This window comes from Acomys minous, assembly GCF_964271855.1.
Source record: "Acomys minous genome assembly, chromosome: 6".
NCBI classification, from domain to species: Eukaryota; Metazoa; Chordata; class Mammalia; order Rodentia; family Muridae; genus Acomys; species Acomys minous.
In genome coordinates this window covers 22,933,442-22,955,102 of record NC_140487.1, presented here as the reverse complement: position 1 = coordinate 22,955,102, position 21,661 = coordinate 22,933,442, and the positions used below count along the sequence as shown (strand labels likewise).

The window sequence follows — 21,661 nt, the reverse complement described above, 5'->3', positions numbered from 1 at the left end:
ACAAACGCAAACCCAAACAAACAGGGACGTGGGTCCAGGTTTTCTTATCAGTGACGTCAGAGCAATGGCTCCATGTGGCACCCACTCTAAAACCAAGAGAGATTTTCATCCAGCACTGGGTAGCCCTGATCTAACTGCCTGAGATTTTCCTCCAAATGGCAGATTTACACAAATAGAAGTGAGAGGCAGCAGCTTGGAGGATCGGAGTCCATCATTGCTACGACCAGGCTGCATTTTACCTGTGAGGCTAGAAGTTCCCCAGGATGTGGAAGATTGGAACCAGGGGCCATTTACAGCTAAGGAGAGAATATCATTAATACACAGACTATTGAGATTATGACTGTTTCCCCATTTTAAAAGACTGCAATAGAACAGTTGTGAATTCTCTTCATGGAAAAAAAAATGGACACCTCTACTCGTTGGTTTTCAGAAATCGATATTCTCCCCCCCCATCCTGGTATTTCCTCTAACTACTGAATAATTAACCTTAATGACTAACCTAGTCCCGTAGGAACAGCCTGTGTGGAATCTGTTCTTAACTCATGTAATAAATGCAGGCCATGTTAAGTGATATGCACAACCTGGAAAGGCCAGGATTTTTTTCCCCCCAAAGGCCTAGGCCACCCTGGAAAGAGAGTAGAGAACTCAGACTCATTGTCAGAGCAGCCATCTTATAATTTCCCAGTCTCTAGCCTTACAAGTGTCTCCTAGCACGGAGCTGACACTCATCAGCCTGGCTTCCCACAGAACTGCCTGTGGAACAGCCCCCTACCCTGCCAGCCATAGCAGTTTCCAGCCCATCCCAGGCTGTCACTGTGCACCCCCCCCCATTGTAAGGTCACGGGTCAGAAAGGGGGGGGGCGCGTGCTGCTGCCGCCCTGGCATGCTGCTATGCCTAGAGGCCATCAGCCAGCCAGATGTCTATGTAACAGCCTGGCCACCTGCCTGCAAGGGATGACAAATCTCATTTCCCGGGCCCTGCCGTGGAAACTAACTGTCTGCCCCTGATGCCCAAACACTCAAACAGCAAAGGCAGTAGGGATGCAGCTCAGGTGTAAATCTGAAACGGTGTTGTTAGGAAGGAGCCTGCTGGTGGCTTTGGTTTAGATTCAGCAATGTGTTCCCCGCCCCCACCCCCCCCATCCATCTTTAAAGGCACATTTACCATTTCCCAGACTTTTAAGAGAATTCTCTTAACAGAACCAGGTAATGCAAAGCCTATGGGGGCTTTGTCTATTTCTGCTTTTAAAAGGCAATCTAAACTGTCACTGCCCAGCACACTCACACAGTAGGGGTGGGTGGGGACTTATCTTATGTTTAAGGTATTAAGCTACCAGCACTTCAATGGCAAGAGGAAGATGAGCGAATGCCTGCAAAATAAGGTCTGGCGTGAGCGCCACGCAGCATGCAGTTTCTATCCTGCCAGGTGCACACAATACTTGGATTTCAAACTGGGCATGAGAAACCGGAGTCCCATCCAGAAGTGTGCTTGTACGGTGCGGGGAGGGATCCCAACAGGCCCCCCCCCCCCCCCCCCCCCCCCGTGAAGCCACCATCACAAACAGGATTTCCTAAAGAGGTCTTAGGGCAAGGGAGCTCCTCTCTATCTGGATTTTGGCTCTGCCATCTGGGCAGCCCTGCTGCTCCTCCCCCCCTAAAGTCAATGGGCCAAAGGGGAGGGGGTTGCTGGGGGGGGAGGGGGGAACGACACACGCTTTCCTATTGTTCCTCGGGCCTCTCACTTCCTTTCATCTTTGGTAATAGCTGGAGTTTATGAGTGCGTTGGATGACCTCCCAAGTCTTTTCTTTGGCTTAACTTATTACTTCACGGAGGAGCGTCCTTACCAGGCCTCTTGGCTTTGGCTTCCCCGACTCCAGCTGCCTCTGCCTGGAAGTGTGACTTCCTCTCTGTGTGCTGTTTAGCTGAATGGGCAAGGCCTCCTAGCGAGCTGCAGCCCTTACAGTGCGACAGTGACCCTGCGAGCCCGTTTCCCACACCACACGGCAGCCAGGCTGTGCTTTCTTAAGAACGCACTATTTCTGTGGCATGCTAATGAAGTCCTCGCTAATTAAACATCTCCAAAGTCTACCTGAGGACTCATCTCAAGATCTCAAGGATTCTCTAGTATTCTAGTACGGTTTGGGAAACACGTTTTTCCTATGCTCTTAGTTTAAGAAGCTCAACCGTGTAGCTCAGCACTCAGGCACGCATGGTCTAACCTGCCCGCTGTGCGGCTCGGGTGCTCTCTCTCTTTCCTTGGTCCTTCTCTACGTCACTAACTTCCCCAGTGCCTACAATAAACACCTGCTCAGGTTTTCAGTCGTCCTGGCTTTAGCTTCCTTTCCTCATGAGGCACGCTGGTTGAATACGTGAGTGTGAACAGGAGAAGAATGATGCGCGGGCCAACGTTGAATTAATGCTTACACTATTTAGGTTAATTCTGAAAAAGACTGACCTCATTTACTAAATGCTTTCTGGGAATGTAAAATTCAAGTGATTACATTGCTTTCTATGTGTTCTTGAATTCAGTTTAAAGCCATTTTACTGACATTTTTGCATCTATGTTCATCAGAAATATTGGCCTATAATTTTTTTTTTTGGTTGTTGTTGTTGTTCTGGTTTTGGTATGAGGGTAATGCTGGATTTAAATGCCCCTTTCTTTTCTGTTTTGTGAAATACTCTGAGGAAGAATTGTGTTGGTTCTCTGAAGGCCTAGTAAAATTCTGTACTGAATTCATCTGGCTATCAGGGCATTGCTTCTATCTTATTGAATGTAATCAGTCTATTTAGATCATTTGCTTTATCTTGATTTAATGTTACTAGTCCATATGTATCTAGTACCTCTCCCCCTCCTCTTTCTCTCCCTCCCCCCCTCTCTATATATGTATGTATATATATGCATATATGTATATGTTTCCGAGTCAGGGTTTCTTTGTGTAGCCCTGGCTGTCCTGAACTCATTCTGTGGACCAGGCTGTCCTGGAACTCAGAGATCTGCCTGCCTCTGCCTAGGCTCCCTGTGGGTTTTCCTGGCATCAGAACTGCATTGTTTGCCACCTAAACAATTCTCAGCCAGACATCAATTGACAGCTATTGTGTGCTGCATGCTGAGATGTTTACTGCCCATCCCACTGCTGGCATTTTTCTTCTTGCCAGTACTTCCCACGGTGGTTTATTGCTGTCCTATTGCTGCTTAACTAATTACTTCACATCCAGTGGCTTACAACACGCCGTGCACTGTCTCACAGTTCTGTGTGCCATGGTCTGGCATGGGTCAGCTAACTTCTGATATCGAGGTACTGGCAGAGCTGGGGGCTATTCTGAAAGCGGTAGGGGTAAAGGTGCTTCCAATCTCGGTCAAGTTGTTGGCTAAAGTCAATGCAGTGTGATTTAAAAACTGATTTCTTGCTGGCTGAGAGCCAGGGCTGTTGTTGACTTGTAGCAGCCTCTCTCTAGTTCCTGATGTGCCCCTGCACACATCTGAGCAGCCAGCTCCATTTAGCCTTCAAACTCTCTGACGTTCCCCTCTGACTCCACGCTGAGAGACAGACAGACTGACTGACTGACTGACTATCTATCTATCTATCTATCTATCTATCTATCTATCTATCTACTACCTACCTACCATACTTATTTACTTATAAAAGACCCACATGGTTAGACTATGTCCATCGCCCTATTCTAAGGTCCATGCTCTCATATCTCTACTGGGCAGGGGACTCTTCACCAACAGGCATGGAATTATGTCAACCCCTAAACAATGGGTAAGGTACGAGGGGAAGAGCAACATCAGTAACAGCTATAGATACATAGTAGGGTCACTACAAGAGCACTTTCATGTGAGGAAGTCACCGTGGCACAAATGCTTTGACAGGTCGACACTTCATAAACTGCATTGGGATACTATTATGAAAGAATTTCACTCTGAGTATTTATTAATCAGATTTTTGTACTGTCATAGGTTATACTTAAAGAGAGACATTTACAAGGAGATGCCAGAAGTAATACCACTACAAGAAACGAATTCTCTCACAAGTTGAACTTGATGTGATTTTTGGATTCTGAGTTCCAAGTGTCCCAGCGTCCTGAGGACTACAATCTGTCTGTCCGTTTTGTCTTTACAATGGGTTCTCATTTCATTCACTACCCTTTCCAGTCCATTTTTAGTTTTCATTGGGCTCTACTCACTCTGTATCCTAAAAGGGAATTAGAGAGAACATTGTTTTTTGTTTTTTAAGTTACTGGTGGGCTAAAATGAGGCATGGCCTTAGTCATATTTAATTAGACCTTTAAATCCGATGGTACACTCCTGCCTGAGGCTTTTTTTGGGGGGGAGGGGGTACTTCTGAAGTCCAATTACAGGGTTATTCTTATAATAAGGACTAATAAGTCATAATGAAATTATTTGCTTTTAAGCCTCATCCAGATGTTGTTTTAAAAGAAATATCCTCACCCAACCACATTCCTACAGCGACCAGTACAAACAGGTGCGCGGCCTGCTGGGGAGTCCTAGCTCGCTCAGAGCTCTGGTGGAGAGGTGAGCGTTGGGTCAGGGGGCACTCTCGTCTTGTATCCTTCATACCGTGCCACTCCACTCCCCAAGTTCTAGCCCTGCGAGCCCTTCCGTTAGTTCAAATACGGTTAACGAACCCTTGAAGGGTTTTACATTCATTTATTTACCCAGTGTGTGGGATGGGGAAGGCGCACACACGGAGGTCAGGGGATCACTTCTGGCAGTCAGCTCTCTCCTTCCACCATGTGCATCCCCGGGGGGCGGAAGTCAGGTCAATGAGCTGGGCAACGAATGCGTGTACGGACCGAGTCCTCTTAGCAGCCCGTCAGTCGATATTTAACCAACTTAACACACGACTGTGGAAGCCTGGAGTACGCGAAGCTTCCTGCCGCCTTCACATATTTAAGACAACACAGCTGAATTCAAAATTCCTCAGCTACAGATTCGTCTTCCCCTTCCACAAAGACACAAGTCTTCTCTAGTCTTAACTGGCTGCTTGCTAAGTAGAAAGGAACTAAAGAGAAGCCGTTTAAAATCTTTTCTTGTGAAATTCTGGAATGAACTGATTTGATCCTTGTTAACGTTTTTTTCCTTCCTCCATGCAATTAAAACATCTTTCCGGGATGCGCTATGCTGGTCTCTGGAGTGAATTCCATGGGCTGTGTCCTTGATCTTCACTTCTCTCCCTTACCTTGTAAAAGGAATCATGTGCTCCTTAAACTTCAGTGTGCTGGACAGACGGTGAAACCCCATGTCTCCCGTCTTAGTCGGTGTCTCAGGCTTAGCTGTAAGTCATACGCAGTCCTGAGGATGAACCTCAAGACTCCTGTTTAGACAGAAGAATGCTTTCTTTATCCAGGCATCCTGGCCGGCAGATGTGTGAGCCTGGGATGACTACATCCACTTGGCTGTCAGTGAATGCAGCCTTTGAAGATACCAAGACACAGGCAAAAACCCAGCCCTGAAGCTCACCCATATCTGGAATCAGGATTTCTGAAAGTCAAATTTCTAGCTGATACAAATCAAGTTTTCCACACTCACAGGCTTGAGCACGTATTGTCACTTTTCAGTGACTGCCCCGCACACCAAAGGCCTTTCCTGCATATTCAAGCTTTCTTTTTTCCAGTTTAGGAATATATTTCTTTGGTAATAGTTTTTTTTGGCAATAGTTTTCATTACAACTTCACAGCCATTGGCTTCTTGGTTCAGGTTTCCACTCACTGTCCTTCATATCTGTCATTTTGTCATCACTTGACACTTGTGTTGTTAGTGCTCTGTGAGTCTGCTCCCATCCCTGGCTCTATCTGCCAGTCCTAACACACTTGGCTATTGCATGTGGTTCCCTTACCAACCCATATCTTGTTCAGCTCTCTATTTCATCTCTGTTTGCACAAATCTAGAAAGTGTAATCCATGAGGCTTTGTTTCTGTTTCACAGCATGTCTTCTAGCATGTCTTTACCGTCTTTTAGCAATTTTCTTTTGATTTTTTTTTCCTGATTAATTATGATTTTCTGAATTTTGTTTCTTTTGAATCCCTGGGTAATTTACTTTGTCTCACTTTGTATTCTTCTAATGTTGTGCTTTTTTTTTTTCCTTTTTAGTTTTCTCCCCCTCATTCTAAAACAAACAATTTATCCATGCATCTATTAGTAAGTCAACATACAGGTAATTACTTTGAACTCACATTTACTGCTATCTTGCATGTCTGAGATAATACTGCTCTCACGTTTATCTGCACCTGCAGATAGTCTAGCATTTCTTCTGGAAGCTTGGGAATGCTTCTTTTTTTTCAGGTGATAGAGTTGTTAAATTCATAGTACCATGAAGCTGTCAATAGGAGCAGGAACTCAGGCACATAACACACTATGTCACCATTTGTTTTTCCCCTTTGTGTGGTGGTGGTGGTGGTGGTGGTGGTGGTGGTGGTGGTGGTGGTGGTGTGTGTGTGTGTGTGTGTGTGTGTGTGTGTGTGTTGTATGCATGCACACTTCAATAGCAAACAACTCTTAGTCCTATTTGCCAGCAATTTCTACTATCTGTATATTTAAATGTTGCCAGAAAACTGGTCCAAGACACAAAAAATCCCTGATGCCATCACACACTGATAGAGAAGGTAGGTGTGTGGAATAATTTTGAATGCTCTGTATTTTGAATGTTTAAAATGGGAAGAGGAGAGGAGAGAGAGAGAGAGAGAGAGAGAGAGAGAGAGAGAGAGAGAGAGAGAGAGAGAGAGAGAGAGAGAGAGCGCAACGGGGTAGATGGTGGGAAAGAAAGAGGGCACATGGGGCAGCTGAAGAGAGGACGGAGAGTGAGGAGGAGAGGAAGAGGAGGATAAGGAAGAAGATAGGAGGCGAAGAGGAGCAAAGGAAGCTCTGGGTTTTATGGAGTCATTCAACGCCAGCTCTCCAGTTCTAGGGCAAGGCCAGGGTGGTGTCCAGAGGACCCTTAGCCCACATACTCCACACAAAACACAACAGGCGCAGAATGGCGCCTATAGGCTGTCAGCATCACCCATCACTTTAGGTTGCCATTTTTTGCCACACTTTATTACTCGTTGTAATGTTAGCACCGCATGAAGGAAACTATGTAGGAATACAGTGAAACTGCCTGACCTTAATATTAATCCAAAATAGCTCTACCTACTCCCATTTCTTACCTTGTCTAGGAAATTTACAAATGTTGCCTAGGAAATTGCATGACTGTTATAAAGCAATGAATACATCATGCTTTGAAGGACATTTCCAAGGCCAGACTCAACGTGGATGGGAGGTTCTTGGCGCAGGCCTGGAATTTTTGTTTCCTATCATCCTGTTCACCTGTGAAAGGAGTGAGGCGGTGTCTGCCATCCACTACAGGGCAGACTGATAAAACTGGCTTTCATGCTCCCAATGTCTCCTTTCTCTGCAAGGATTTTATAATTAACAGTGGATGGCTCCTTGCTTCAAATTAATTATTATTATTATTTTTTTTATCCAACTCAGTGGTTGAAGGATAGGACAAAGCAGATCTGAGACTTGAATCCAAGTCAGGACCTTTTCCTATCTGCAGGTGGCTGAAGGACAGGCCTACAGAGTTGCCCCATGGTACACACCCACAAAGCAAAACTGCAAGTCAGGGTTCCTCATCACCTGGTGACCACCAAGGAAGGAGGATGTAACGAGGGGTCCCAGGTCCTCCCTGGAAGGTGACCAGACCCCATCACGCAGTTCTCTAAGCACAGACACCATCAAGTCTCCAGAACCATCTCTGGGCTGCCCGTGGCCTGGAACGAACCATTTGAGAAACGGCTTGGAACTTCTCTCCACTTCTCTCTTTTCTTTGTAACTGACAGAAAGGACGATTCCTCCCCTATCACCACCCACCTGATTAAAAAGGAAACCCACAGTGAACTTACAGTTGAACTAGCTCTCTCATGCATCACCAAGCTTTCAAACGGGCTTTATAAAGTTCCCGTATTTGCGTGTTTTCAGTTGGTGGTGTTTTGGACAGACGAGATAACCAAAAATTATACAGCGTCCCTGTCTTGTTTCGTTCTGTATAGTCTGTTTCTGCTGGGGATTCTAGGATTGAACCAAGAGCTTCACGGACATCGTGCGTGCTAGGGCATGTCTTCCACCACTGAGATCCCCCCCCCCCCCAGCTCCCAGATAACCTTTGCTAATGGTTGGAAATCTAAACCCTAGCCCTGAAGATCAAAGCAGACTTTAGTTTCAGACTTTTGAGGGCAATTTGGTTTAGCTAGCAGAGGTTTTAAGTATGTGTGTTATCTGACCCTCTAATTTTGCTTCTAAATGCATCATTTAGAAATACTTGGATAAATGTTCTATGAAATTAAGGCTAAGAACTTTATAGAATATAACAGTGACCCAAACAGAGGAACAAACAAGCTTTAAACGTTTATCAAAGGGACATCATTGCTAGCTTAGTTTTAAAACTATAGCTGTTATGAAATAAATGGACGAACAGCCTTTGATTGGCTTAGTGTACAACCATTTCTCTGTTTACAGAAAATCTGTCTATAGGTATTAATAAACACACATATATATATAGTGCATGTATATATATGTGTATATAAATGTGTATGTGTATAAATACACACACACATAATTCTGAATTTATAATATAGGCATTCTTCAAGAGAGACAGCAAACTGGTACCTAGCTCTCCTAACTCACCCCTTCCCTCGACAGGTCTCGTCTCTGAAGGCAGTACACCGAGATCTCAGACGACGAGGCTCCCCAGCTACAAGCCATGTTTAAAGATGGGGAGGAAAGATGTTAGTTTACAGAGGCTGACGCTTGCCCTCAGTCACAAAGCTGGAAGGGCTGGAACACACACTGGGAATTTTGTTTCTATAAAAGAACTGTGTGTCTCCCTCCCCATTCCCTTACTTCAGCTATGGTGGACAACCTATGCACTCAGGAAGAGCACAGCAGAGAAAAGTTCAGTCAGAGCTGCAGACAGGATTGTGGACCAAGAGGCAGACAGCAGCAGATTCCTCCTGAAGGAGGCGGCTTTTTTGTGTCACTGAAGAGGATGAAGGCGGGCGTGTGGGCCCTGGGGACAGACGGGTAGGAGTTTCCAACTTTTAAAAATATTTTAAAATGCATTTTATGTGTAGAGGTGTTTTACATGTATGCATGTATATGTATCACACGTGCCTGGTGCCAGAAGAGGGTACGGGACGCCCTGGCGCTTGAGTAGGAAGTTGTAGACCACCCCACGGGTGCTCGGAACTGAACCCAGGTTCTTTGCACAAGCTTCTAACCTCCATCCCAGCTCTCCAACTCCAAAGGCCAAGTTTCTGGGGGGAGGAGAACACTGAGGCACACTGAGGGGCCAAATGATTCCATCTTGCTAAGGTTCATCTGAAGTAGGGCCTTCTTTTAGAAAGGTCTTGAGGGCCAACAACCCTACATTAGTTTAAGGTTTTGTGAAAGTGTGATACTACAATTCATGTATGAATTCATCATACAACACAAGTCGGCAAGAAGCACGGCTGGCAAGTGAATGCTCCCGGGTGATGGAAGTTGGTTTTGTAAGGGGCAAGGTCCGAGAGGCCCAGCGCAGACGATGTATAGGACCTGGACGAAGAAAGATGAGGATAATCTAACGAGACTTTGAGGACCCAGCTGGCTGGCCACAGGGATGTGAGCTTCATAACAACAACAACAACAACAACAACAACAACAACAACAACAACAACAACAGAGTGGGAGCAAAAGTAGGTTAGAGGGAGAGTACCTTTGGGGGGGTGGCAGATAGGGTCCATGAGGGAACTCAGGGTGCTGGAGCCCAACTGAGGGTCATCTTCATCTCGTCTAAATGAAAGGTTTTAGGAATGTAGCTTTAGGCCACGGGAAATGAAGAGAGGATGACGAAGGGGACAGAGGCGGAGGCACCCAGAAATGTGCTCGTCACCAAAGGCCAGGCAGGCTGAGTTCACAGAATGAGACTGTGCAGATCCAGAGGCTGCCGATGCCAAGCGAGAAGCCGCAGGAGGTCCCCGGATGCAACGAGGTGTTCTTTGTCCACCTCTTGGGTGCCAGAGAAACTCTGCAGTCAGATTTGTCAGGGTTCAGAGCCCCTCATCGCTGATGAGACAGGCTGTGCCCTGCACTACTGAGCCTTTGCAGGCCTCGGTCTTGCACCTGTAAAACGGAGGCGGCCCCAGAAGCCCAGGAAGCTACTCTGAGTTTTAAATGAAACTGCATCTTAAACCACTGGGCACGCGGTTGACTCACAGTAAGTAACCTAAAATGGTACCCATCGCTATGAAAAATATGAATTTATTCATTGTAATTGTACATGTGTGTGACATGTTAGATCAGAGAACAGCTTTGTGGATTTGGTTTTCTGGTTCCACTTTTTCATGGGTCCTGTGGATCAAACTCAGGTTTGCATGCCAAATGTCCTTATCCACCAAGCCGCCTTGCCAGACCCTACCTGTCATTTTCATCACTGGAAAGGGTCAAGGGTGATCCAGTGATGAGAAAGTGGAGGCTATATGTACGCGTACACTTTAAACAAGTCTGGCCACAGAGGGAAGGGGAAAGGCTGGGGACTTGGAAAGTAGGAGAAAGACCATTTGTAGGGTAGAGAGATGGGAGCTTTTAGATGGTGACTCTGCTAAATCAGAGGAGACTCACAGACGAAAATGCCAAGAACACAGTTCTAGGGATGTGCATCGACAGGAGGGACTCAAAAGAGAAGGAAGAGAGGAAACAAAGAAATTCCTGCATTGAAAGGAGGGGAGAGGAGGGAGAGGAGGGAGAGGAGGGAGAGGAGGGAGAGGAGGGAGAGGAGGGAGAGGAGGGAGAGGAGGGAGAGGAGGGAGAGGAGGGAGAGGAGGAAGAAGAGGAGGGAGAAGAGGGAGAGGAGGGAGAGGAGGAAGAAGAGGAGGGAGAAGAGGGAGAGGAGGGAGAGGAGGGAGAAGAGGGAGAGGAGGGAGAGGAAGGAGAGGAGGGAGAGGAGGGAGAGGAGGGAGAGGAGGGAGAAGAGGGAGAGGAGGGAGAGGAGGGAGAGGAGGGAGAGGAGGGAGAGGAGGGAGAGGAGGAAGAAGAGGAGGGAGAAGAGGGAGAGGAGGGAGAGGAGGGAGAGGAGGGAGAGGAGGGAGAGGAGGCACTCACTTGGACTCACAGGCTTCACCTGTCTCAACACACTGGAAGTGAGGCAGACTGTAGGGCTGGGAGGGAGTATGGGAGTCAGCTGAGCCTCATGAGCTCGAAGTTGGGAGTGAAGGGAATCCCAGCTTGGGAGCGGCTCTGCCAAGTTAGGGGGCTGGAGGAGAAAGGGCGTAAAGAGCCAGGTAGCACATGTGCCTGAGTCGCCCTTGGGTCTGTCTGTAAGTAGAACTTTCTGTTTAATCATGGACCGTTTAGCTCAACAGTTCTCAGCATGTGGGTCACGACCCTTTGCCAAACTTCCATCTCCAAAAATATTTACACTGCTACTGACAGTAGCAAAACTAGTTATGAAGTAGCAACAAATACAATCTTATGGTTGGGGGCTCACCACACATGAGGACAAGCCTGTTTTTCAAATTTACATAAAGCTCTGCATTAAGAATTGAAAACTCAATACTGCTTATGCTGTGAAAGTATCCGCTTGCCTTAAAACAGAACTGTCCTGGATAGATTTATCACTCTACCAAGACTAGTTAGTCCCTTTACCTGGCTACCATCTCGGGGCATTCCTTACCCAGGAAATGCTCCTTCAGAATTGTTCCTATTTGGCTGCCTATTCATGTGACGGTCAAGAAGAGAGCAACCAGAAAGCCTAGGTGAGCACGTGCCTGGAGCTCTGCACATGACTTCTCAGCTAGCCTGAGGTGATGGTTTTCTCATCTCCTGATGCCTGGGCATCTAGGACCCCCCAGGTACTTCATTTCCTTGATGCCACCTAGAGAGTATGGGATGGAGACCCACCAATGCAGCAAGCGTTGGGAAAAATTGGCAAGGCACTCACTCAGTCACATGTTAGACATCTGCTCACTGGCCAGCCAACCACAAAGGGCAGTTACAAACTGTTAGCTTCTGCCACTGGGTACTTAATTCATAGAAATCAATGACAACAAGTCTAGGGAAGCCATCAGACAAGGGGCAATGTAATCATGAAGTCTTGTTTGTTTCCTGCTAACAGTGACTGTTTGTTATATGCTTCTTGGTGGCCTTTGGCATTTCGTAGCTAAGGATCAGCAGAGCTGGCAACTCAGTGTTTCTAAGAATTACTATCTGTTCACCACAATCTCCATATTCAAAGAATTAGTAGCATATTTTATTCCTTTGCAATGTGCATTCTCTTTTTACGACTTTGCTTTAACCTGGAAAACCCCGTAACTTTCAAACCATAAAACTAACAGTTCTGGCTAAGACCACAAGGCAGCTAATAGGTACCTGGAGACTTGAGATTATTAGTTTATTTCACCACATAGTTAAACAGTCCTCTATCCCCACCCCTCTCTAGCCCTCCCATCACTTTAACTCTATGGCTACTGACCAAATTTCCAGCTGTTTTAGCATAACATGCAACTCGATGTGAAGTTAAAATGAGCCACTTACAAAGAACCAGAGAAGGGAGATTAAGAACAAATCTAGCTCTAATCCATTTCATCCATTTTGTAGACTGCTTCTGTGGGTCAGTGCGGCAATTATTAAGCCCAGATAATAGTGACAGATGGTACTTAAGTCTCTGGCTCATTGGCAACCATCTGCTCTAAGGCTCTCTTTATTGAGTTCATATTTCCTAGGCATCACTTTTAGAACAGAAAGCATGTATCTCTTGATAATGTGATGGAGGCTCAATCAACCAACCTTTCCAATGTTGAGGAGACTGGAAATCAAGGTCATTGTGTGATCTGCTTTCTCACTCCTAAAATGTCATTGCTGTCCTCTTGTGGTAACACACACAACACTCTAGGAAAAGATATGGTTTTTGGACATGGTAATGCAAAGAGCAAAACCACGACAGAGCAGAACAACCAATGGCTCTAGTGTCAGGAAGGCTTGGATCCAAACCCTGCTCTGCCATTAATAATAGCTGGTGATCCTGAACAAGCTATTCACCCTACTTGTGGAAGAGCCCACATCTCTACCTTCTGGAAAATGGGCCTCCAAATAATGGCATGGTGAGGTAATGCGTGTGAAGGACACGGACCTGGGCTTGCCAGAACACAAGCGTTCGGCTTCTTTTCTTCTCGCCAGATTGTAAAGGATGGCAAGTTTTGCTCACGCAAAAATGATTATTCCTTCAAGATTTTATATAAATTACTAGGATGTGACCTCTGGGTTTTCACTGAGAATTCTTTATTCCTTCCAAGCAGGCTTCTTATAGCAACCCCAGCACCCCGACCTTCATAAGTTGGTTCTGCTTAATGACCCATCACACATGCAATGATGCTTTTCTTCACCAGAACTTAGGAGGGCCACCTCTCATAAGCTGATGATGCTGAGGTCATGTTAGAGGACGGAGGTGGAATGCTTTCTACTGATTTTGATACTTATGTAGGTTCTAGTATCTATCAGAGAAATAAATAGCTGGTTTCCCAAAGCTCCGGTTTTATGTATTCTTGTTTCGGGTGAGGCTAAATAAAAATGCAAGCTGAAATAGCGTAGTTTAAAAAAAAAGTAAATAGTAGAAAAGCTGCCATAATAGCAAAAACAATGGAGTAATAAAGACAACACAATATATAAGTCACTGCCTCTGTGGCGAGCAGGAATGCGAAATGGCCAGGTATCAGTATCCCCTGACCTGGAATTAGCCTGCAGTAATGAAAGACATGCTTTCAGGACCCTGAGTTTTTGAGCTCTCAACAGGCCCTACAAGGAATCAGGAGTACAGCTGGATCTTGGTGATGCAGGAATACTGGCACACATCTGTGCACATTCAGGCATCTGGGTAGCATCACAGGAATATCCATGTGGACTGGGCAGAAACAAAGATCACAGACTATCTCAGCAGTTAAGGTCACAGTCAAAGCAGCAGGGGCAATGTGGGAACAGGGATGCGCGCTTGGTCTAGATTTACTGTGCTTTGGCTTTAGGGTCCAGTTTCTGACGTCATTTCATCCTTCAGTCACTTAGCTCTCAATCTACTACCTGTCTGTAGTACCTTGGGGAGAAAGGGCACTTTCCCATGTCCACAGTCCGTCTGAAGAGCCAATGGGTCTCTAGCCAGCATCTTACTCTCCCAGCATAGTCAAGCAAATGATGTCCACCATCACCACAGATGCCCTTTCTCCAGCCTCCTCTCTCTGCCCTAAGTCTGAGGTGGGACAAGGGCCGTTCTTATCATGGCGGATTAGAATACAGAATGAAATTTTCCCACCAGGAAAAGGTTTTAAAGCCAGGCACGGTGATTTGACGCCTGTAATCCCAGCACTTGGGTATCAGAGGCAGGCGGCTCTCTGTGAGTTTGAAGCCAGCCTGATCTACAAAGTGAGTCCAGGACAGCCAAAGCTACAGAGAGAAAACCCTGTCTTGGGGGAGGGGGGAAGTTTTGATGACTCAGCAATATAATGTGTTTATTTTCCACATTATTCTAGAGTCCTCAAGTTAGGCTGAGAACCTAATTGTCAACCACACTAATCACTTAGGCAGAAATGCGTTTAAGACTTAAATTTGGGGATAAACTGTTCCATAGATGGGTACCACTCAGGCTTAAAAGTATAGCCAATAGCTTACTAGTGGATGCTCAGTTCCAATATCTTAAGTTTTATCCTTCCTTTACCATCTTCAAAAATAGTTTTTTTAAATTCACCAGCCATGGCTACCTACTCTATACTGTGGAAAAGTAACTGATCTCCCCCTCTCCCAAGTAAACAGGGGCTCCATTTTTTACACTGAGGAAACACTGAGATACATAAATACAATTCCAATGAGCATTTCTCTAATCGACTCTTTGTAGTATTGGAGTTATGACCTGGACCGCGCGGAGCAACTCCCCTAACTCCCACCTTGTTCTTGTCCACTTTACTCTAGCCTCTGACCTAATGCAGTCCACTCTTGTTAGATGAAAGAACTACTGACTTCCTGGCCCAACTCAGGAATGAACCAGAACCTTGAGGGAGTGGCCCGGGGTACTCATTCCTAAGTACTGCCCGTTTCTGGCAACACCGCCATCATCCAATCTGGTGGTCCTTACGCTGGTTCTTATTAGGATCAAGTGGAGGCCTCGCCAAAACACAGGGAGACAGACTCGAGGCTCCAGACCTGACTTGGTGGATCTAGGACGCGTACTAAGAACTCACATGTCTAGGAAGGCCCAGGTAATGATGAAGCAGCCAGGCTGGGGCCACACTTTCAGAAAGGACTTCTTTACGGGCGGAAGGGAGAGCTTCGTTGGGAAGGTGCTTGCCTTACAGGGACAGGCACCGCAGGTCCATCTCCAGCACCAACAGGAAAACTGGCATGGTGGCACATGTGTGCCTTAGGGCTGGGGAGGTGTGAACAGGTGGAGTCCCTGGGGCCAGCCTAATAACCTAGCCAGTCCCAGGTTCCAACGAGACACCCTGTCTCAAAGACTGTGGACGACACAGATGGACTTCCGGTCTTCACACACATGTATGTACGCAAGCCCTCTCCTCTTCCTCAACTGGCCCAGGCCCTAATTAATTTATCCTGGTTGGTAGTCACCGTAGCTCAGCTAATGGCTAATTTTTATTCACCCCAGCCCAGCCCCCCATTTTAAAGCAGATCAGCAGTCACTGGACTTCCTTTCAATTCAGACCCCTGCCACTGCTTAGGAAGCATTTTACCACAGTATCCTCCTACAGCAGGGATGAGAAAAAAGCACATGATGGAAAAACTTTGGCAATGTGCCCGACACACAGTAGGGCAGCAGGGACTCATTCTTTGTACTCTCAGGCCTTTGCTACAATCCCATCCTGTGAGTTACAGTGAATTTTGCTGAGGTCTAGAGGCGGTTCACAAAATTCACCACACAAACTTCCTCTGGTTAGAACAAACAGCAAGCCAGAGTGGCTGAGCACTTCTTTCCTCAAAAAAGAAGCTACATGGAGCTGCGTTCTGAACGCGCTCAACAGGAATCCAATGGGCTTCCTCACTCACCTCTTTCGAGGGAAAGAAAAATAGAAACAAAGAAGAGATCAGGGTTATCTCTCTGTTTATTTTCCTGACCGCACTTTATTACACTGTTTGCCTGTTTTTGTGACCTAAAAACCAAGTGAACCACCACTTTCCCAAGCAGCATGGCCCCAGACGGAGATCAGTGGCTCTCTCACCACCCTATGAAAGTTGCTGAAACAGCCCCACTGTGTGGTGGGCACTGGGGACACTAAGCGAGAACACACGAAGCCCGGTCTGATAATTAGGTTCCCTCTCTAAGCAAATCTCCTTTTCAAGCATGTATGTTCTTTTGTGTGCGTGTATGCTGCAGCCTGCCCGTGAAGGGAACTTGTGAAAGTCTGTTGTCTCAATTTACCACGTGGGTCCTGGGAATTAAACTTAGATCCTCAGGCTTGGTACTGTGTACCCACTGAGCTACCTCACCAACCTGCAAGTCTCTCTTTTGACTTCTGTATCCTCGGTCCATTTCTGCCCTTTTACGGCCCAAATGTTCCAAATTTCCGCTCCATATGGTGGGGCTATGTCAGTACTCTGAGGTACCTCTCATGACACTCCCGCCTACTCCTTTATAACCCAACACCCCCACCATCAAAATTTTTGTTAAAAATCCCATAGCCCTGATCCTCCCGTGGATAAAGTCCACCCCGAGGGTTTTTCTTCACTAAAAGTACTGTAAGATGCTTCAGTAAGATGTCAGACAGTAGAGGGTCACAATCAGGAAGCTGCAGTCTCTGTAAGGACTGGGAACATGGATCTAGGACAGAGCCAGGTACCCATGGGCCTGACCGTGACCTCAGCTGAGACAGAACTGCCATGCTGCCGCCGCCACCGCCGGCACCAACTCAAAGAAGAAAGGGAGATTCCTTACTTTCTGCGGAACATTTCTGCAAATATGCAGCCAACACTCCAGAGGTCCACGGGGGTGGCGTAGCTGGACTGGAGGAGGACTTCTGGGGCTCGGTACCACAGCGTGACGACCTGCAACAGCAAAGGGACCCGAGCGTTACTGAGGAAGCCAGCTGTTGGCTTACACACCCATCCTGTGTGGAGGCACAAGGACACGACCCAGTTCACAGAGATCTATACATCACGGTAATGACAGGATGAAGGCAAGGAGCGCACAGGACTTGCTCGCAGGCCAGGAAACTGCATCAAATTGCATCATCCTGCAACCCTGGGCTCCCATTTCAGGCTCTTAATGGGCGTGGGGATTGTAAATAACACATGCTTCTGAGAACAAAGTAAAATAAAAATAAAAATAAACAAACAAACAAATAAATAAATAAACAAAGCCAAAACTCTTATCGCAAAGCTGCCCTCCCCCTCACTTATGAGACTTCAAAACAACACGTGGAAAACAATGACAGTGGCTCAATTCCCAAGTCACTATTAGAAAATGGGGAGATTCCAGTGGCTGCTTGAGGGTGACCCTGAAGCGGACAGAGCATCTCAGGACAAGTCAAAGCTGTTCTTTTTACAGCACTACAGGGAATCAAAAACAAACTCCCCCTTTCCTGCTGCTCTTTTCAGCCAAAACCCGAGGAAAACCAAGAGAGAACGCATAAAACCCAAGTATTTGCACAGTGTGTGAGGAAAGTCACAAGGACCCGTCTGACATAGGACAGACCGAAGAAGAATAACGGTAACCATTTCCTCTAAGTCCAAGGCTGAGGAAAGGTCCAGGCCAAGGGCTCAGACTTAATGTGTGTTTGTGTGTGGGGGAAGCAAGTGCCTCTCTGCTCTGAAGAGGAAAGGCAGAAGTTCTATTGACGTCGGAAATAAGGGTGTACACTTTATTGTCAGACGGTATCTTTTACATATCACACACTCATTTTTACATTATTCAGATCCCTTTATCCTCTTGTTTTGTCTGGGTTACTGTCTAGATTCCCTGCAATTCATACTTTGATCCTACATTAGCTGGAACACTGATATGGGGGTAGCAGGCCTCTGAAGTGTCTTCCATCAATTCCCTTCTCTCCTTGTACGTCCACCTTGTGCTCATCACAGGGCGGAGTTTACTCAGCTTTCAGTGAATGTCAGTCGCTTGACCTGCAGGATGTGGCAGTGATGTCATCGTCGGAGGCGATCAAGGCTAATTCCTGTAGCTGGAGCCTGTGCTTGCTCTTGAGATGCTCCCTCTAGGGACCCACGAAGATAACTCTGCCTGTGGGCCACCACTAAGGGACAATCATGACCAGCTTGTCCCCAGATGTCTAAAAATCACTGAGATAAGCCCAGTTAACCCTCACGACTATGAGCAAGAACAAAAAGGTGGTTGTTTTAAACATTTGGGGGTGAGTGGACAGCCACACTGACGGTTCTTGTCTCTTTATCTCATAGAATATGATTTGTTTCGAATCCACCCAGGATTCAATTTTAACTTAGGAGATACTTGGCTGACAGCTAATGGAAGAGACGCGTTAATCAGACATGGTGGCACATGTCTAATCTTAGCACTTAGGAGGCTGAAGGCAGGCAGATCATGAGTTTCAAAACCAGCCTAGGCTATGTAGTTGTGACCCTATCTTAAAATACCGGCAACAAAGAACTGGGAGAATTAAGGTAATATAATAGAAATAAAAACTGATGCTGCCAAAGCAATGCCATTTCAGTTATCACCAGGCTTTAAGACGTATCCTTCCGGCATCCCCCACAGTGCCTGTGTCTCCTTGATACTAGTCATACACTAGACTGTGTCACTGTTTGCAACCCTGACAGCCAACGGGACCGTTCACGGAACTTCTGAACAAACTGAGGTGCTTGGACCTCACTAAACCAGAGGGCCCTTGCTTGTTTCCCCTTCCTTCTTTTTCTCATTTTAGCATTCTCTAGGGAATGTTTGCTGGATTTGAGCATCACTAGATCACTTAACTCAGCTTACAGCTTTTGCCACCACACATTTGTTCACTCGGTTCTCTTAGCTTGAGAAGCGTCTTCCTTTCCTCTCTCTCTCTGTGTTGAAATTCTATGTAACCCACAAGGCCCAGTTTCATGGCACCAGCCTCCTGAACTCACTGCTACCACTAACAGTTCCTATGACTCCCCCAGGAGGACTGGACAAGGCTGTAAGGGCTTATGATCACACGATGTCCGTAACAACTAGGCCTTAATATCAAAGTAATTACTTTAAATTGCTAGGAAGATAATTGGGCAACACCTACTTCTGTTTTATTGGCATTTGTAGCAGGAGCACTTCTTTACTTGTGACACATTGCAAATACAAGTCAAGTGCAAACTGTCCCCCAAGTGCCATTTGAGTGGCACACACACGAGCACACACACACACACACACACACACACGTATGCACACTCATGCACGCGCATTATGAAGGCACACATTCATTTACATCAATTCAAAATAAAGCCTAGTATCAAACAAGATGAAACTTCAAACTGATTGATTGCCTTGCTATTTTAAGAAGCTCTGAGGAAACTGATTTTTGTTGTCTCACCCTAATAAACTTCGCAATACTATTTTTATTTTCAATACTTTAGTCTGCAGTATCTACCATGATCATTAAAAATAGTTTCAACACTAAAAATAAGATCCTACTGAACGATTTAGGAAAATTTCCCATCTCTATGTTTTAAAATTTACTCACCACTCAAAAATACACATAGATTTTTATCTGATGCTTTTAATATAATCTATTAATAGTGACCATGTGACTGTTGTTTTGTAATGACAGACAGGACACTAGGTTTCCTAACACTGCTCCTATCCTGCCTTCTTGGAATAAACAATTCCTAGTTATTGCATATCACCCTCTTAATACTTATGAACTATTTGCAAACGTTTACTTAGGATATTAATATTTTTTATAATATCAATATTTTAATTAACATGATCAATATTGTAAAATTAAGATTTTCATAAATGAGAGTAGCCTAATAGGGTTTTCTGTATTTTACTTTTTCTTGTGTTGACATCAGGAATATGCAATCATTCCATGTTCATCTTCATTCTTGAAACATTAATGATAAGAATAATTAATCCTTTGACAGGTAAATTCACCAGCAAAACTGTCTCGTCTACATTTTTGTCAGCTGTGTGTCTTTACAATTGTTTGAATTTCTTCTTTGTAACTGATTCATTCATGTTTCGTCCTCATGAGTCACTTTTGATTCTGATCAATGATTGCTCTATAAACTCCTTACTTTCATTTTTAAACTGTATAGGCCTGAATCAGCCCTAGGTATTTCTACTTAGTTTAGTTTTAGCTGCTTGGTTGGTGGTACTGACTGCTTCTTTTTGTGTGTTCTTTAGTTTTCCTCTCTCCATATCTGTCATGTCTGTCAAGTGTTTGGTCATATTACTTATTTTAAAAACTCACTTGGATTTTAGCTCCATTTTGGGAACACTATTCTCTTATTTGATCATCTAGTGATTTCTATTTTTATCCTATACAATTTTCCCCTCATCATCTTTGTTTTCCCTTGCACTTTTCTTAGTTCAAAATTTTCTTACTTAATTTTCAGATTTAGTTAATAGAACAACTAATTACATCTGACTTTTCATGCATTCTGCTCATCCCCAGACAATATGTGTTTATAATGTTTAGTCAAAGAGCATAGAACTTGGACGAGTAAACTATCTAGCAAAGTGTCCCAACATTTCCATAAAGCAGATTATTGACAGTTGTCTTGTTTTCTTCACTATTGGGGACTGAAAACACACACACACACACACATACACACCCACCCACCCACCCACACACACACAGAGCAAGCATTCTATCACTACATTACAGGCCCTGGTTCACAGCTTTTCTTTTAATTGCTGAGTTAGTAACTCACTTTATTTATTTATTAGCACAGGAGAGTGTAATCTGTCCAGCTCCTGCTTGGTGAGATTTATCTTTGTTCTCTTGTGACAACACCTGCTTGCAGCCACTGTCCTGTGCATGTGGAAGCACATGCTCCATTATGCACACTCTGTATTGAATAGATTGTGTGCTCTGTAAGTCCTTGTACTTTGATGTATTTGCCCAGTTCTGAAGAAGCTCTGAGCCTCATCATGGGTCCCTCCAGCTTCTCCCCCCAGAGTTCCCAAAGGTGCATGTTTTATCCACATATTGGCCTCATGTGCTTGGCAAATAATATTTATGATAATATCAGTAAAGCAATAAGGATTAAGATGGTGCACATAGACTAATATGCAAGTCCTGGTTAATTCATTTAAAACAACACATTCATTGAGCAATAAGAAGGTAAAACGGGAATTAAAAATATAAAGTCTGTACAAAGAAAAATGATTAACGCTGCAACTGAAGAACATAAAATAAAACCTAAATACACGGCATACCAAATGATGACAGCAATGTGAAAATGCTATATTATAAAGGTAATATTAATAAAAAAAAAACTAAGGAAACCCAATGATTTGGGGGAGAAAACCAACTCTGAACCTAAAGAAATAAAATGCAAGATGTCAAGGACTAAAAGTACAGAGAGAGACTGATGTATTTATAGGGGTCAACTTACAGTATGTCAATTAGGATTTAACATCATATTGCTTAAAGAATTTTAATAAATGAGTAAGAAAATAATACAACTGA

The 21,661-nt window shown here is 45.1% G+C and overlaps 1 protein-coding gene across 6 annotated transcripts in view; it reads right to left on the bottom strand.

Annotated features, from left to right (window-relative positions):
• The window catches only part of CDK6 (cyclin dependent kinase 6), a 200,764-nt gene that overhangs the window by 39,562 nt on the left and 139,541 nt on the right, over positions 1 to 21,661 (bottom strand). For all 6 annotated transcript variants that reach the window (XM_084784968.1, XM_084784971.1, XM_084784970.1 and 3 more), the window contains one exon: positions 16,969 to 17,078. In XM_084784968.1, coding sequence (XP_084641094.1) covers positions 16,969 to 17,078 — 110 coding nt within the window. The remainder of the gene's footprint in view (positions 1 to 16,968; positions 17,079 to 21,661) is intronic.